This window comes from Pteropus medius, unplaced genomic scaffold (assembly GCF_902729225.1).
Source record: "Pteropus medius unplaced genomic scaffold, Ma_sr-lr_union100, whole genome shotgun sequence".
NCBI lineage: Eukaryota > Metazoa > Chordata > Mammalia > Chiroptera > Pteropodidae > Pteropus > Pteropus medius.
In genome coordinates this window covers 286,948-304,493 of record NW_024343734.1, presented here as the reverse complement: position 1 = coordinate 304,493, position 17,546 = coordinate 286,948, and the positions used below count along the sequence as shown (strand labels likewise).

Here is a 17,546-nt window from a genome sequence, read left to right as displayed (position 1 = left end):
ACAATCCTTGAATCATTCAGCACAGTTTGAGCACCGACGTTCCAGGTTCTGTGCTGGTCCACAGTCGGCGCTCGATATTGATGAATTTACTTAATTAAATATTTATCGAGCTGTTACTACGTGCCATGGATGCCAGGAAGAGAACAGTGAACGAGTAGACAAAAATCCTAGGGCTCATGGAGCATATGTTCTAACTGGGGAGAGACACAATAAATACTGAATCACATAAGTAAGTCACTGCTTAATGAATTACATCCTGCGCTCATGCTGGGAAGAACTGGGAGCTCTGAGAAAGTGTGATGGGAAATCTGGCCTGGACGGGAGTGGAGGGGGAGGTCAGGAAAGACTTCCCCGAGGAGGTGACATTCGAATGGAGACCTGAAGGATAAGTAGGGGTTAGTTGCAAAGGACGAGGAAGACATTCCAGGAATAAAGAACAGCAAATGCTAAGGCCCTGAGATGGTCTGTTTTAGTGACAGCAAAAAGGCCAGCGGGACTAGAACCCAGTCGACAAAGGGGGGGACGGTGATGGGAACCAGATGGGCAACGAGGGGGTGTTTTGTATTTTCATTTAAATATCTGAATCTCTATAACACACTCGGCACAGTGCCGGGCACGTGGTACAGCCTATTACATGTTTGCTGTTATAACCTATTCTGATAGAAGGATTTTGAGCAGGAGAGCGGTCTGATCTGGTTTGTGTTTTTAAACATCTCTCCAGCTGTGGCGTGGAGAATGGGTTGCAGGAGGCAGAGAGGGGAGCCAGGGAGGAAGCGACGGCACCAGTCCAGGTGCAGGAGGACGATGGGGGCAGCGGAGGCGACGAGAAGGGAAAAGATTCGAATGATGTGGAGCAGGGAGACTAGAAAGGACAGAGACTGGAAATGGGAGTAAAGGAGAGAACGGGCTGGCGAACGGCTCCGAGGCTTTTAGCTGGGGCAGCCGAGTGAAGAAGGATGGTGTGGGCTCTTACAAGAAATGGCCTTGCCGAGTGGGCAAGAGCGTGGATGCTGGGACCACGCTGTCTGGGTTCGAATCCCAGCGCGGGCACTCTCTAGCTGCGTGACCTCAGGCAAGTAACCTAACCTTTCTGTGCCTCAGTTTCTGCATCCATAAAATAAGGGTAATCATAACACCTATTCGTAGGGTTACTCTGAGGATCGGAGGGCTTAGCAGGCTTTTAAGACAGTTCCTGACACAGGAAATGATCTGTTTTAACCACGGCTACTATGGAGATAGAGAGATGGGGAGCCATTTGTGGTAAGGGCAATCTATTTTGGAGTGGCAGGAGTCTCCTCTCCTCCAGCATGTACCCCTTCTTCCCCAAGGCTGGCCTCCCACCTCAGCACCCTACCCAGCCTCCACTCATGCTCACCGCAGTGGATTCGGTAAGCCCTCCCTCCAGGCCCTTTACCTTCTCTCCCCCAGTGCTGAGCCTCAGTGGGGGCAGGAAGGGGTCATAAAGGACCCTCTTCAGCTCCACATCCACGGGGCTCTGCCTCTTCCCCACCGCACACAGACTCCAGGCTGCATTCACCAGCCCCCAGAAGGGAGGCCCTGGGGTGGGGGCAAGGTAGGGAGGAAAGAGTCAGAAATCGGGATCACAATCTTGGCATCTGCTGAGGAGGCTGTGGTCTGGACTTGTGGATCCCAGGACAGGAAGGGCTGGGGACCTGGACTCCTGGGAATGAGGGAGGAGGGATCCTAGAAGAATCTTGGGTCCTAGAAGAATCTTGGAGGAGTTTCCTAAGACCCCCAACACCTCCAAGCCTCTCCTCCATCAAACCCATCTTAAATGAAGTCATGGGGGAAGAAACTACAACTCCCAGCAGGCCCTAGGGCTGCCGGCCGCCCACTGCCCCAGAGCCCATGGGAGTTGTAGTTCTTTCCGACTCCCCTGCAGCTCAGCTGGATAATGAATGTACCGGGGAGAGGAGTTGCAAGAGAGGGCTGGACGAGGCGGGGGACGTAGCCACCGAAGCTCTGGTTCCCAGCAGAGCCAGGACCTGCCTGCCTCTCTCCCCGCAAACGCGCCCGCACACACACAGCCCTCCGCCCCCACACCCGCTTTCCTCCCACTCACTCCCCCACTCGCTGCTTGAAATGCTCATGGATAATGTCCCATGGTGAGCCGCTGGGGTTCAGAGGCTGGGCCGAACTCCTGAGGCAGGGAAGGAGGGGCTGGAACTCCCAGCGAGGAGAGGCTCCCCGGGACCCAGGAAGGAGCCACCCAGGGGCCCGGACGCCCGGGTCCCCGCCCCGGCTGCACCTGGCACGAAGTTTCCCTGGAGATTCTCCTTGTAACTCCACCAGTCCTCGGGGTCAGGTGCGGGTCCGATGTGAGCTGGGGAGAGAGCAGCCTGAGCCCCTCTCCTCGGCACCCCGCCCCTCTCCGCCCCCGGGGGCTCCCGCCCCGACGCCAGGCCTTACCTGCCGCCCCCAGCGCAGCCCAGAGAACCAGCACGCGAGGGGCGCTCAGACGAGCTGCACCCTCCATGCCCGGGAGGCCTCTGGGCGACCCCTTCCCAGTGCCCGGCCCCCCTCTCTCTGCTGTCCCCTCTCCTGTCTGTGGGACCCTGTTCCTCCAGGACTTCCAGCCTCCCTCTCCTCCCCACCGGGGACCGAACACCCCAACCCACTCTTGTCTCCCGGCTCTGTGCCTCTCCTTCTCCCCGCCCGGCCCTCCAGTCTCCCTCTGCCTCCCGATCTTTCCTTCTGTATTCTCGGGTCACCTCTTCTGCCTTCTATTCTGGGTCACTTTGTCCCCCCTTTGAATCCACTCTCTTTTGGGCTTTCCCTTTAGATTAGCCTGGCTCTGTTACGACCTATAGTTCCCATTAGGCTCCCTCACCTCCTCCTCTCCTCTCTCCTCTGTTCTGCTTCTTCTCTCCCAGCTTCCACCTCCTCTCTACCTCTCTCTACCTCTAAGTCCTCTCTCTCCCTTTATCTCTCACACCTCCTCCTCTCCTGCCTCTTTCATTCACTTCATCTCTCCCTTTTCCTCCTCCTCCTCTCCTCTCCTCTCTATTTAGACTTTTTTTTAGGATGTTGTGGTGGGAGGGGGGGGGGGGGGGGGGGTGCTCACAGCAGAGAGAACATTCCTGGGAGCCAGTGTGTGGTGTGGAGTGTGTGTGGTGCCAGGGGAAGGATGGAGGGGTCATTGGGGGCTGGTCACCAGCTCCCTGCCGCACTGGGGCCAAGGGGGCAGGGGTGGCCCGGACACCTGGGGCTGGAGCTGGCACTTCCCATCCTCCGCAGAAGGGGGGAGGGGGGACGCTTAAGGTGGAGCTGGGAGAGGCCTCACAAGTCTGCGTGCTCAAGGCCGTGCTGGGGAGGATCCGGGGTCCCCCAGCTCTCGGGAACCCAGGCTGCAGCCTGTACCAGCGTCTGCAGCCCCCGCCCAGTGTTCCCCTCCGGTCTCCACCAGGGGCTGCCTTAACCTGGCTGGGGGATCCCCTGGGAGATTGGGGTGCGGTGTGGGCCGCTGACCAGGAGGGGGAGGCAGAGACCTGGAGAGAGAGAGAGAGAGAACGTGGTGCGGGGGAGGAGGAGCCAGGAAGGCCCCAGCGAGAGAGCGGGAGGTGAGGTTGGAAGATGCAGAGGCTCCTCGAAGAGAAAGGGAGCCTGAGATGGATGCGGGGAGACGTCTATCCCCGTAGGCTAGGGACGGGAGGGCCGGCGGTGGGGCAGGAGGGAGCGAGACAGAGACACATATTGAGCGAGACATACGGAGAGAGATGTTGAGAGAGAGAGAGAGAGAGAGAGAGAGAGAGAAGAAAGAGAGAGAGAGACAGACCCAGAATGAGGGGAAGAGATACAAAATGGGCTACAGATGGAGGCAGAGAAAAGATACAGAGGCACACAGAGAGACAAACATAGAGACACACACTTAGGGACAGAAGCAGAGAGAGACTCACCTGGCAGGTGGAAGATGGAAGAACAAGATGCCAGGTGGGGGCAGTGGGGACAGACAGAAATAGAAAAGAGATCCAAAAACAGAGACACAGAAACACGCACCTAGAGCTACGGACAGACCCGGAGAGGAGAAAGAGGCAGACCCACGTGCACTCTGTAAATAGAGACGCTCGTGCAGAGAAAGAGATCTCGACGAGGACCAGATGGCAGAGACAGAGAGACCCAGGTAGAGAGAGAGAGACCCGGAAACAGACCAACTGACCTATAAGGAGGGACTATGCGGAGTCGGAAGGACAGAGGCATTTGAGGACCTAGAGGTGGAGGGAGACAGAGACAGCCAGGGGGAGGCAGAATTGGAGACCGACAGAAAGCACAAGAAAGAAAGTATGTTTCAATTATCCATTGCCACATACCAACCCTAACACTTAGTGGCTTAACGCAACAGATTTATTGTCTCACAGTTTCTGAGGGGCAGGGATTTTGGAACGGTCTGGCTGGGCGGTTCTGGCTCAGAGTCCCTCAGGCTCTGGGCAAGGGCTGCACTCATCTGAAGGCGTGACTGGGGCTGTAAGACCCACTTCCAAGCTTACCTACGGGGTAGTGGGCAAGAGGCCTCAGCTCCTTGCTACAGGGGCCTCTCTATAGGGCGCTTGAGTGTTCTCACAACATGGCCACCAGCTTCTCCCACAGTGAACGATTGATTGGAGAGAGAGAGAGAGAGAAATAAAGAGAAAGAGGTGTCTTACATGACCTCATCTCCAAAGTGACACATCATCACTTTATTCTTTTCATTGGAAGCAAGTCACTAAGTCCAGCCCACACTCAAAGTGAGAGATTAGGCTCCTTTCTTGCAGGGAAGAGTATTAAAGAATTTGTGGGCTCATTTTGAAACCATCACAGTTCGGGGGAGGGAAGAGACAGAGCGATGGAGAGAGACAGACCCTTCAATACCTGTGAGGCTTTGAGGTTGGTGAGACACATTCAGAAACACAGAAATGTGCGGGAGAGACACTGGAAGACAGTAGTCGTGATGATGATGATGATGATGATGATGATGATGAAGACGACAATGACGGCAATGACAGCCAGCACATAAAGCATCTACTACCTGCCAGGCAAAGTTGTGAGCATAACGATGAACTAACTCACTCATAGTAATCCTCACAGCTCCCCTATAAAGCAGAAACTATTATTATCCCATCGATGAAGACACCAAGTCAAAGGGTATAAGTGATTTGCCCAGAGTTACAGTTAAAAAGTGTAGACGCAGGGAAGAGAAGCAAAGAAAAGATGGATGGAGAAAACCTGGAGGCTTCATTTCAACCCTCAAAGCTGCTCCAAGAGGTGGGGGTTGGGGGGTGGCAGTACTCAGAAAGAACACTGAGGCTCAGAGAGGGAAGTGGCTCACCCAAGATGTAGTGGGTTGAATGGGTGCCCCCCCCCACCAAAAAAAGATGTCCATCTAGTACCTGCGAATGGACCTTATTTAGCAAAAGTGTTTTCGCCGGTGTCATTAAGCTAGTGATGTTGAGAGGAGATCGTCCTCTGTTATCCAGGTGGACCCTCGGTTCAATCACAAGAGTCCTCGTAAGAGAAAGACAGAAAGGAGAGTCAAGACGGAGGAGATGGCGATGGAAGGCAGAGTTTGAGTGACGCAGCCTCGAGGTGAGGAGCATCTGGACCCAAGGAAGCTGGAAGGGGCAAGGAGGGCCCCAAGAGCCTTCAGACGCACTGTGGCCCTGCCGACCTTGATTTTGAACTTCTGGCGTCCAGAACTATAAGAAAATAAATATCTGTGGTTTTAAGCCACACGGTTTATGGTAATATTTTTATGGCAGCCAACCCCAGAAGCGTGTGGAAACGAGAAAAATATGGAATTCGTCAAGGGCAGGGACAGTGGAGGAACCAGAGCTCCATGGGGAGGGAAAGACAAGAGCAGGAAGGGCAGGCTCGACCTACAGTTCGGCTCTCCTCCTTCAGGAAGCCCTCCCTGATGCCCCGGGCTGGGTCAGCACCTGCCGCGGACATTCCCAATGCCTGTGCTACCTCTGGTAGAGCACAGGTCTCACCAGAGGGGGACTGGGTGTCCCTGTGTGTCCTCCCTCAGGGGCCCAGGCCTGAACCGTCTCTGGATCCCCAGCATCACTCCACACAGGGCACGCGGGGGTCCTCAAGAGATAAACTGGGCATGAAGATGCTAAGATGCTCCTGATGTCTCTCCCTAGAGATTCTGCCCCCCTCCCAACTGGCTGGGAGACACTTGAATTTTCTGCAAGGCCCAGGGAGGGCCTCACCTCCTCCGGGAAGTCTTCCTTGATCTCCCAGGCTGGGTCCTGTGCTGTCTCCCTTGTCACACAGCGCACCAGATGTGACTGGACCTAGGTGTCTCCCCTACCCAGCCCTCCCAGATTAGGACCCCTCGGGGGGCAAGTCCCGGCTCTGGCTCAGGTCTCGGTCCTGGCATTTCCCAGGAAGACCTCAGGACAATACGTTGAATGAAAGAATGAGCGAGTGAATGAAGTAAAATATAGAGACTGTCGCACTCAGAAACGGGTTAAAACAATTATTTTTTTGCATGAGGCTTAAGAGGAAGGCTTCCTGGTGTAGGAGGTATTTTCCTGACTCTCTTTCTGTCCCCATAGCTCTAGCCCCGGCTCGGACCTCATCTTCTCCCACCAGTGTCCTCTCCCCAGAGTTGTAGTTAGGAAGTGGCCGAGCAAGGAAGCGACACAGGGCCCGGCCTGGGAGTTCAGGGAAGACTTCCTGGAGGAGGTGAGCCTCTCGCTGCCCCTCAGCCTCCCTCCCCCTCCAGTCCACCTTCCACGGACTCCAGGGGGCCTATCTCAAAGCTCTTAGCACCCTTGGACAAAGTCCCCACCCCTCAGCCTTTCTTGTCATGGCCAAATCTTCCTTCTGTCCTTCTAGACCTACCTCAGACGTCACCTCCTCTGAGAGAAGTTGCCAAGAAGGCAACTGACCTCCAGGCTGGGTTCTGGACTCTCTCGCTGAATCGAGCCACCTCAACAATTGTCCATGTAACGGTTGGTCACACAGGGCTGACTCTGCCCCTCCCCCGCTCCAAGACCTCCCATGCCACCCCAGTGGGAAACATATCCCAGCCCTCGGCCTGGCCTGAGAGGGCCCCATGCCCTGGCCACCACCAATCCAGCCTCGCCTCTGCTCTCCCACCACACCAGACCCTCTGGCCTCTGGACCTTTGCACAAACGGTCGCCTCTAACTGGGGCTCCCTTTCCCAGTTGTCTGCTGGACACGTTCCTACTCGGATTCATATGTAGTTCAGGAGTCTGCTCTCTCAGGAAGCCATCAGCAATGCCGAGGTGGGCAGGGGGCCTCCTCTGCGCTCCAGAAGCCACCTGTGCTGCCTCCGTAACAGCGCACAGTCTGGGCTCCGTGCCCGGCGGCGGAGGGAATGGCCGGGCCGGAAGTGGGTCCCAGATGTGGATTTCACGCTTATTCGTCTCGGGCGCTGGGAACAAAGTTGGGGTCATGAGGAACATATGGGGCTTGCCCGCTCCTCTCTTTCATCTCCCACCTCCCCGGCCCCCCGTGGGAGGAGTGGGGACGGGACTCTCCAGGCTCGGGTGGTTCCCACAGCCTCTCTTGGCCTCTTCACCCCTCTTTCCCTCTTCTCGACTCCCACTCCCTCGGGGAGCCCAGCCAAGTCCTCTCGATCTGTGTTCTAGCCTCTTCGGGGGGGAGGTATGGCCACTGGGCATTTAAAGAAAGAGGACAAACCAAATCGTCCTCACTCTGTGCGGGACACTGTTCTAAACCCGTGACATACACACATTAACTCATTTAATCCTGACAATATGCCCTGTGAGCTCCTTCCTGTTATTGCCATCGTCATCCTCATTTTACAGATGAAAAATATCTGTGATCTTCACGAAAATGGTGTCCGGAGGCGAGCCATCCAGTAGGACTTCCCACAGTGGTGCAAATGTTCTGCTTTGTCCAATATGCTAGTCGCCGGCCACTTGAAATGTGGCTAATGTGACTGAGAAACTGAGTGTTAAATTTGATTTTATTTTAATTAATTTAAATTTAAATGCGGCTACTGTACTGGACAGCTCGCCTCTGGAGGACTAAGTCTGAATGCCAGCTACTTGCTGTGTGATGGTTGCTTAGATTCCTCACTTCTCTGAGCTGGTTTCTTCATCGAAGAGGTGGTTAAGAATTCTGGGTTGGAATCGCTGCCCTCACCCTAAGGTGTAGCCCCACAGGAACCTCGATTTCTTTATCTGTATATGTGAATAGTCACAGGAACCACGTATTCAGTCAACAAATATTTGCAGAGTATTATATTCCAGGGGCTACAGTAATAGCACGGAACAAAACAAACACAACTCCAAGGTCAAAGCAGCAGGAGGTGGGGTGGAATGCTATAGCCACTCATCAACTACTTCCAATTTTAGCCTCTATTTCCCAGAAATGACAAAAAGCTGCTCTGCCTAACACCGCGTCCTGTCATAGCATACTCTGGATTCTGACTGGCTGAGGGTCTGACATAAAGCCACGTAAACTATTTTTCCCAAATATCCTTTCTCTTCCCTTTCCTTGATAGTAAAACATTCCTATTTAGTTGGGTCCAAGATAGTCCAGAATTAAAGGCTCTATTTCCATCCTTTCTTGCAGCTAAATGCGGTCACGTGACTAACTTCTTGCCAATGAAAACAAAAGGATTGTGTAGCAGCTTTGGGAAAACATCCTTAGGTCAGCTGTGTGGACCTTTTGGCCTTTTTTCTTTGCCTTTCTTCATTCTGCTGCATGGATAGCGATATGGGCTTGGGCGCTAGCTGCCACGCTGGACCACGACGAAAAGGATCACTCTGAAGATGCTGGAGAGGAAAGCTAGAAGGTTCCCGGTGGCTCGACTGTCTCTAGACCTCTTTTATGCAAGAGATAAATACATTTCTATTTTCTTGTTTAAGCCACGGTTATTTGGGGTTTACTCTGACTCCTAATAATACAGATGCTTGAGAAATCAGTTCAGGGTCAGTCGGGCTGAAAGTTAGACCATTCGTTGATCAGTTTTTCAATAAGTATTTACTGAACATATATATGCTATATGTCATGAACCTTTCTATATAGAGAGGTTAAAGACACCAACAAAACAAAACCCCTCCTCCCACAGAGCGCACATCCTGGTAGAAGAGACAGAGAAACGGCAAACAAAAAGACAGATATTTAATATCTCAAGTGGCGATTAGTGCTAAAAAGAAAAATAAAGCAGGACAAAGGAACGAGAATGATCGGAAGGAGCTGCTATTTAGTTAATGGGTGGTCAGGGTAGGTCTTTCTGATGCTGTGAAATGTGAGCAGAGCCACATGATGGAAAATTCTAGTGCTCACCCATATCTGGCTGCGGGAGGCGGAATAATGGCCCTCAAAGATGTTCACACGCTCACTCTTGGAACTGGTGAATATGTTACCTGACATGGCAAAAGGTACTTTGCAGAGGTGATTAAGAACAAGGATCTTGAGCTGATGGGGAGATTATTCTGGATTATCTGGGTGGGTCCCTTATAATCACATGGGTCTTTAAAAGCGGACAATCTTTCCCAGCTGTGGTCAGAAAAAAACATGTCAGGACAAAGAAGAGCCAAGATAAATTTAAAGTGCGAAAGGGACTCCACATGCCACGGCTGGCTTTGAAGATGGAAAAAGGGGCCATGAGCCAAGAAATGCGGGTGGCCTTTAGAAGCTGGGAATGAAAAAGAAACATATTCTCCCCTAGGGGTTCCAGAAGGAATAAAGCCTTGTTGACACCTTGATTTTAGCCTAGAAAATCTGTGTTAGGCTTTTGACCTATAGAACTGCAAGATAATATATTTGTTTTGCTTCAGCCACTGACTACGGTAATTTGTTATGGCAGCAATAAAAAACTAATACACTGGTTCTTCTCTCTTTCCAGGCACACAAGAGAATTCTACTTGCCCACCTTCATGCAATTAAATGAAACCATGTGAGCAGTGAGTGGGAGGGCTGGAGTCATTCCTGGGCCAAAGTATTTATTTCTTGTGTGGGACAATTCAGTGCTCGCTCGCTCGCTCTCTCAATCTCTTTCTCTCTCTCTCTCTCTCTCTCTCTCTCTCTCTCGCTCGCTCGCTCGCTCTCGCTCTCGCTCTCGCTCTCGCTCTCTCCCTGTCACAGTAATCAGAGATGCCATGGATTGTAGTTGGCGCAGTGACAAGATGGTAGTTATTCTCAGCCTGGGTCCTTGAATGACTGTGTGGAAAACTGCCCCTCGCTCACTTGCGTGGGACATCTACATGAGCAAGAAATCAACTTTCATTATGTCAAGCCAATAGAGCTAGCCTAACTTGACTAATGGAGGACTTAAATGAAATAGGGGAACTAGCTTATCATATGAGAAAGTATGTCCTCGGATGCGAGAACAGCAAGTGCAAAGGCCCTGGGGCAGAGTGTGCTTTGTTTTTGAAGGAACAAGAAAGAGGTCAGTGTGGCTGCAGAGGTGTGAATGAGGGGGAGTGTAGAAGGTGAGGTCAGTTATGTGGTGGGAGCAGGCCACGTAGGACCTCCTAGGGCAGAGCGAGGACTCTGGGCTATTCGAGGGTTTTGAGCATAATAGTAGCACGATCCGACTTGGGTTTTAAAGCCATCATCCTGGCTTCTGTATGAAGCAGACTCTAAGGGGGTAGAGAGGAGAGACTACTGTAATATTCCAGATGAACGGTGGTGGGGGCTTGGACCAATGTGGTAGCAGCAGAGATGATAAAAATGGTTGAATTATGAATATATATAGTAGGTAGTTTGTACAGGATTTGCTGATGGACTGGACATTGAATCGGCTTTAATAAAGCATGAAAAGAACGAAGATAAGCAACAGAGGAGTTTTGTGGAACAGGGAACTCTTTTTAGAAACTTCCCGAGACTCCTAATCCTAACTCTTATTTCAAAGATGACCCCAACGTGAATCCAGAGGCAAGCTTCTCCAGGTATAGGGTATTATTGGTAGCTTGGGGGGTCAGTCACCGCCTGGAGGCTCTTTTCTGCCTTTTCAGTCTCGTGAGGAGCTTACCCAGAGCATTTATTTGCTGAGGGCCCCTTTTCTCTTCCTTGTATCCTATGACGTCATGGCTCATCCTGACTCCCTATTGGCCGAGAGGCCCACTTTTCTCTCAAGGAAGGAACAGCGTTGCTCCCCAGGTCCAAATGGCCCTTAAGTCATATCCCTTCTTCTGAGACTCCCTCAGAGTACCCTCTCAGTGACTCTACTGAAAAGGTCACTCAAATTTGAAACTGTGCTGTTGATTATGAGAGCAGGGGGCAGAGGTCGCGGTGGCAAGGAAGGTCCTAGGCCACGAAAACCATCCATGCCGTAGTGATCACTGCTTCCAGCCTTTTAAGCCCCACCACTCTGCTGCTGCTGCTGGGTAGGACAGAATTCTCTTTAGCACCGAGCGACATCATACTACTCTGTGACTCGCGATTGGCTACTCGTTCAGGAAAGAGTTTAGGCTATGCTTCAAGACTATGTGAACCCCATTCAGAATCTTCTTCAGCTATTTATTCAAAGTCCCTTTATTCCCTCCTCAGAGACCATCCTGAGGCCCTTCAGAAACTGAAAGTTTTTAAATCTGGAACTTTCTGGAAATCTGGTGCTGCTGTCCTGAAAAGGCGTATTTCCCGCCTTCTCCGGCCACCGACCCCGCCCACCGGCTTTTGGCCAATCATCAGGCAACTCCGTCTAACCGGCGCTTAGTGACGTCCTATCAGCGCTGTCACTGGATTGGCCGTTTCGTCAGGGAGCGGTAGCCATACGCGGGCGTCACAGACTTCCCCGAGGCGTTTGTCGTTGGCACTTCAGGGACCCAACCGGCACAGATCACAGGTCTGTAGCCGAAATTCCTCAAGATTTAAGACTTTATTGAGGGGACTCGCTGCATCAGTCTCGGGCCGAATGTCCGGCCGGCAGCTCCACGGGTTAAATGGCCCTCGTGCCCGGCACGTGCCAGTGACGACTGAGGCCCGGCCCTGTCTGATTGGCTCGCCTGGCGACGCGCCGTCTGATTGGCTCGCCCGGGGACGCGCCGTCTGATTGGCTCGCCCGGGGACGCGCCGTCTGATTGGCTCGCCCAGGTCGCGCCCTCGCCATCGACGCACACGCCTCCCCTCACAGTCTGTTCCCAGCGCCTGGGCTGGCGTGTGAGGCCGCCCGACTTCGGCTCCAGCGCTCAGGCCTGGGGCTCGGGATCCGAAGTCGGAGCCCGCAGGCCGTCGCAGCCCCCGTGGCGCTCCTCTCGCTGCAGCCGCCGCAGTGGCCGCGCCCAGTGCGGCCTCCAGGGCAGCGCGAGGCCGTGGCGGTCGAGGACGAGGCGCGCAGGGTCGGAGTTGCCGGCCGCGCTGCCCAGCAGCAGGTAGTCCGTGCCGGGGCGCAGGCGCAGGCAGCCGCAGGCCAGGTCGGCGCCGGGCACCCAGGCCTCCCGGCCGCCGCGGCCCACGGGCCGCGCTTGCTGCTTGTACACAGCCAGCACGCGCAAGGCCAGCCGCCACCACGCCGGGCTCACCACCTCAGACGCCAGCACCTGCGCGCGGAGAACTGCGGGAAGGGGAGATGTCAGGCGTGGGTGGCGGGGAGCCTCCAGGGACCCTTGGGTCAGTCCTGATGGGGTGGGCCCCAGGACCCAAGGGCAGGCTTCCGAGATCACGGCAGGAAGGGTGAGTTTCTGTGGGAATGGGGCTGAGGCTCAGATCTGAGGTAGGCAAGCCAAGCAAAGGCCAGTTCCATTCAACCAGCTCCCCTTTCTCCTTCCATCCCCAAGAGGGCACACACTTCCCTCACACGTGACAGGCTGAAGGTGGCAAGACCAAGAATACAGGGAGAAAGGAGACAGGCGGATCGGAGACACTGGCCTCCACTGCCCCTTCCCCCCATTTGTCTTCTGCTCCGTTAAGTTCTAGATCAGGAAAGGCCTTTTAGAGTCTAACACTCTTCCCATTTAAAACGAAAAAAACGAAGGCCAGCAAAGGGGGTGGCATGGGGGCAGTCGCCAGAGCACCTGTGCAGCCATGGGTTCTTTTTGTCCCCAGCACTCACCGTAATCCTGCTGGCAGTACCTCCGAAGATTCATGTGTACCCTGGTGCCCGAAACGTTGCAGTAGTTGTGACACTCAGGGTCTGGGGAGGGTCAGGCTGTCTGCAGTGGGCTCCTGAGGCCTGGGCCACAGCGTTCTGCCCCAGCCCATCCCCGCATTCCATCCTGATGAACAGCTGGGGTGCCTGAATCCTGGACTGGACCACCCCTGTGTCCCCACCAAGGGTGGGCAGTCAGCCCATCCCCAGTCCCTCTTGCTGCCTGGGGTCTCCCGCCAGCCTGTCTTACCAGAGCTGTAAGCACTAGGGGTCGTAGCAAGGGTGGTGGTTGCCTCTGGGATTCCTACGAGAAACCAAAGGAGAAATTTGACCTTAGTCCCTGCCCCTGGCCCCAAGGAATCCAGACAGCCATCTCTCCCCTTGAGACACAAGAGAGCAAGCACCCTTTGCCCTTCTCCCCCAGGCTCCCTCCCTAGCCTCTTTTTCCTTCATACCCAGGAATCTGGACCACACCCCCGCCCAGCCCCCTTCTTCCTCAAACCCAGGAGTCCAGGCTTCCAGCCTCTTTCTCCTGGAGACTGAGGAGAAAGTTCCCGCTTCCTCAGGGACCCAGAGTCCAGCATCCGGCCTCTAGCTCCCACCCTTCGGGGACCTAGCCCTCGCCACACTTGTCCACTGGAGACCTGAGATATCTCCTTCCCACCCCACTTAGGACTCGTGGCCCCTCAGGACTCACGCTGGCAGGGCATCCGAGGGGAGCGGCTCTGCTGATAGCCAGGACCGCAGTGGTTGCACGTCAGGCCGGTGACCCCTAACTTGCAGGAGCACTGCCCGCTGGTCTGGTTACAGGTGCCACCTGTCGCCCCAATAGGGTGGCACTGGCAGGCTACGTGAAGAGAGGATCTGGGATGCGGGTGTCTGGGCTCTAGATGCTCCCTCCCAAATCCCCAGCCCCTCCTCCCTCGGACCCAGGAGTCTGGTCCTGTCCCCTCTCCCCCGAGGCTGGGCTTCCCACTGCACTCACCCCTGCAGGCCTTGCGGCTGGTGATCGGCTGGTCAGGGTCCCTCCAGAACCCTGGCTGGCAATAGTGGCAGTGCCGCCCAGCTGTGTGGTGGCGGCACCGCTCGCAAACACCCCCGCTCCGGCCGCCTGACAGCCTGAACAGCTCGGAGTTGAACCTGCAGCGGCGTGCGTGCTGGTTGCAGGAGCAGGCTAGGAGCGAGAGGGAGCCAGGGCGCATCAGAGCCGGCTTTCCGGTCCTGGTCCCCAGCTTTCCACCCCTGTACAGTGTAACAGAGACTGCCTGGGGGTCCCTCGTTCAGCCTGGGTCACAGAACCTCTTCATTCTTATCTTTAAAATGAGGGCAGTGGACCGGAGCTGGGTGAGCCTGAGGGGCCTGATGAGCCTCCTGATTGTGTGGAACCGGGGGTGGGGGCGGCGGCTTAGAGAAGAGAGGTGGCTTCAGGCCCGGGCGATGGAGTCAAACCCCGAGCGTTCACGTCCCACCGTTCCTCGGGCAGGTGACTTCTTTTTGTAGCTTACCTTCCTTTGCTGTAAAATTACACTTATTACTATATCTACTTCATGAGGTTTAAATGAAGCCATTTTTTTTCTTTTTTTTTTTAAAGCCTACATCACCCGGTCTTCTTAGGTGGTCTCCCATCCAAGTATTAATCAGGCCCGACCCTGCTTAGCTTCCGAGGTCAGACAGGATCGGCCCGTTCAAGGCGGTATTTAAACGAAACCTAATAGTACCTGCCCTTTCAGAGCTTCCGGTGCCAGGTGCCATGCCCTGAGGGCCTGGGCGTTGCAGCTCTGTGAGGCTGGTGCTGTCATCATCTCTGTTTTACACATGTGAAAACAGGCACAGAGAGTTGAAGTCACCTGCCCAAGGTAAGCACCTAAGGGGTGGTCAGAGGCAGGACTGGAACCCAGGCCGCAGAGTTCCACAGTCGGGGCTCTGAGCCACCACACTGCAGCGCTTCTCACAGCTCGCAGGATCCTGGGAGGGTTATGTGTACGTTTTCCTCGGAGCACCGGTCAGCTTTTCTAAGGCAGCGGCTCTAAAACTTTACTAATCACTAATCAGAATTACCGGGGAAGCACTTTAAGGAACAACGCCGACTCCAGTGTGGGAGGTGGAGAGAGGGGGGGGAGGGGAGGGACAGAGACAGGAGAAGGACTCTGTTAGGGGAATGAAGTTACATCCAGGGCCTGGTGACACACTCAGACCCTCTAGCAAGGGCTGCAGACTGGAGGGGGGAGGGAGGAGGGGGACTGCTGGCTGGAGCGGGGTGGGGGTATGTCTCCGAGGGGGGCTGCTGGAAGCATGAGAAGGGTCCAGACTCTAGAAGCTCCAGTCTGGGAGCACCGTGGAGTGGGGAGGGCGTCGTGCGGGGCCTGGGGAGCACTGGTCCAGCCACATGGCCTGGGGGACGGCCCAGCATCTAGAAAGGCCGGTCTCCTGGAGCCCAGTCCCAGTGCTGCCCTTGCTGGCAGTGAGGCTTAGGGCATGTGACTGTCCCCTCCGGCCTCACCTTCCTCATCTGGGTGACGGTAACATTGGCAGACTCTCAGGAAGCTCTTTCCATGCCAGGTACCGGCTGAGGCTTTCCTCTAAGGACTTTGTGTATGTTAATTAGCTCATTGACTTGTCACTGCCACCTACAGAGGAAGCGCTGTTACTGCCCCGTTTTACACACGAGGAAACAGGCACAGAGGTCAGACCTTGCCCGGGGTCGCACGGTTGGTACAGAGGAACTGGGATTCGAGCCCAGGCAGTCTGACTTCCGTCTTCTGACCCAGACCATCCAAAGTGACAGTCCCTGAAAGGAAGTGGGCGGGGGCAAGCCAAGACCCTGGAGCTCAGCTTCTGGCCTTGCAACTGACACTGTCCTCATGCGAGAGACTTTCCAACACTAGCCTCAGTCTCCTCGTCTGTAAAACGGGCCCGATGACAGCGCCTGCCTGGCACGCAGCAGGCGACCGATGGCTGGTGTGTATTTAACAGATAAACGCTTCCCCCACCTGGCTGACCTGGCCAGTGAGGAAAGGCCCAGCTGCCCTGTTCCCTGCAACCACCTGGCACATGTCACCAGAGCACCTGCAACAAGCCGGCCCCGGGCTGGGTGCTCAGGAAGTATTGCTCATATCGTCATCACGATCAAGTGTGGGGAGAAGCCGGAGCCCCCAATGGGCAGGTAGGCAGCCGGAAGTCTGGGGCAGCAGAGGTGTGAGGCAGACAGGTCGGGGGGCTCTAGAGGGAGGCGAAGAGGAGACCCGGCTGGAGAATGGGGAGAAGCAAGGAGCAGGCGGCTCTGGGGAGGGAGAGAGCATCCTGCTCCTTAGGGACAAGGGACCAGCTGCGGGAGCGGCATGGGGCCGGGCGAGGGGTGAGGGGGTAAAGGGGGAGCGGGCGCAGGACTCACGCAGGCAGGGGCGGGGGTGCCGGGGCGTGGCGGGCCGCCAGGGCCCGTCGCGGTGGGAGGGGCGGCAGCTCTCGCAGCCCGGGCCGGTGGTGTGGTGGCGGCAGCGGCAGCGGGGGGGCTGGGCGCGGGCAGCGCAGCGGGCGGCGTGGCCATGGCACTGGCAGCGGCCCCTCACGCCAGCTGCCGCCAGCCCTGCCCGGACCCCCAACTCCACACGGAGGTGGCTGGCCACCACACTGGCCTTAGAGCCAGGTGGGGCACGGAAGGTCACCTTTTCGGGGCCCCCCAAGGCCCCAGGCCAGGCGGGCCTGCGCCACAGTGATCTCCAGGGCCCTCTGGTGGCCCAGGCGGCCGACAGGACCAGGGCTGGGGGTCCTGGAGTGCAGAAGCGCAGGCTGACGGACGTCAGGAGGAAGGGGCCACCCAGGGCCAGAGTCAGACTGCCGTTACAGGTGGCCCCCGCGGACAAGGCGCAGGCCTGGGGACAGGAGGCCACTATGCCAGCCAGCTGGGTCACTGGTGGGAGGCAGAAGCGGGGGCGGCCCCCTGGATGGTAGCATGGGTCCGAGGTGGCCCGGCTCAGGAGAAGCAAGAGGGCGAAGGTCACGGGCATGGTCCCAGCAGGGGCAAGTACCTGGACAGGAGAGGAGTGGCCAGGCTGAGGGTCTCAGGCCGCCCCCTCAAGTGTCAGCCTCCACCCCACTCCCCCAGGCCTCCTGAGGACCCCCGCATTCCACCTCCAACCCAGCCCGAGCCCCCTCCCCATGGCTTCTAAGCGAGGAAAATAGTTCCATCTGGGGAGAATTACTGTTTACACAACCCAAAGGGGAAAGAACGCAAGCGAAATTGAGAATTTTGCCTGAACTAATCCGTAGCTTAACACCCCAGAGCGATCTGTCAGTGCGAGGGCCGGGGGCCTTGGGGAGAGGGCAAGGGGGGCAGACGGGGAAACCGAGGGAGAGCACCCGGCGGCGCAGGGTCAGGGCTTTGCAGGAGAGCGAGATTTAGAAACGGATGAAGCTCAGAGACAAAGGAATAGAGAAAGGGACAGTGGCACGGCCAGCAGAGATGACAGGAGAGACCACAGACACCAGGGGAGGCCGGGAGGCCTCGATAAGCAG

The 17,546-nt window shown here is 55.8% G+C and overlaps 2 protein-coding genes across 2 annotated transcripts; both read right to left on the bottom strand.

The window, feature by feature from the left end:
- Nucleotides 1-1,251: 1,251 nt before the first annotated feature.
- CA11 (carbonic anhydrase 11) lies at nt 1,252-2,676 on the bottom strand. The gene is made up of 3 exons (XM_039868551.1): nt 2,431-2,676; nt 2,270-2,344; nt 1,252-1,557 (listed from the first exon to the last, which is right to left on the bottom strand). Exons 1-3 carry the CDS (start codon nt 2,495-2,497, stop codon nt 1,343-1,345), a joined length of 357 nt encoding a protein of 118 aa, XP_039724485.1. The 5' UTR covers nt 2,498-2,676; the 3' UTR covers nt 1,252-1,342.
- Nucleotides 2,677-12,135: 9,459 nt separating this feature from the next.
- Nucleotides 12,136-17,053, bottom strand: NTN5 (netrin 5). The gene is made up of 6 exons (XM_039868614.1): nt 16,426-17,053; nt 14,020-14,208; nt 13,732-13,881; nt 13,285-13,338; nt 12,999-13,079; nt 12,136-12,500 (listed from the first exon to the last, which is right to left on the bottom strand). Exons 1-6 carry the CDS (start codon nt 17,036-17,038, stop codon nt 12,136-12,138), a joined length of 1,452 nt encoding a protein of 483 aa, XP_039724548.1. The 5' UTR covers nt 17,039-17,053.
- Between the last annotated feature and the right edge of the window lie 493 nt (nt 17,054-17,546).

What these genes read in the sequence shown, in the direction of transcription:
- CA11 (XM_039868551.1), bottom strand. Translation starts at nt 2,497, where the DNA reads ATGGAGGGTGCAGCTCGTCTGAGCGCCCCTCGCGTGCTGGTTCTCTGG. An exon ending in GGCTGCGCTGGGGGCGGCAG is followed by an intron (nt 2,345 to 2,430) that starts GTAAGGCCTGGC and finishes CTCTCTCCCCAG; the next exon opens with CTCACATCGGACCCGCACCT. An exon ending in CCAGGGAAACTTCGTGCCAG is followed by an intron (nt 1,558 to 2,269) that starts GTGCAGCCGGGG and finishes CCCCCACCCCAG; the next exon opens with GGCCTCCCTTCTGGGGGCTG.
- NTN5 (XM_039868614.1), bottom strand. Translation starts at nt 17,038, where the DNA reads ATGCCCGTGACCTTCGCCCTCTTGCTTCTCCTGAGCCGGGCCACCTCG. An exon ending in CCCTCGGATGCCCTGCCAGC is followed by an intron (nt 13,339 to 13,731) that starts GTGAGTCCTGAG and finishes GGTTTCTCGTAG; the next exon opens with GAATCCCAGAGGCAACCACC. An exon ending in CCCTAGTGCTTACAGCTCTG is followed by an intron (nt 13,080 to 13,284) that starts GTAAGACAGGCT and finishes GACCCTCCCCAG; the next exon opens with ACCCTGAGTGTCACAACTAC.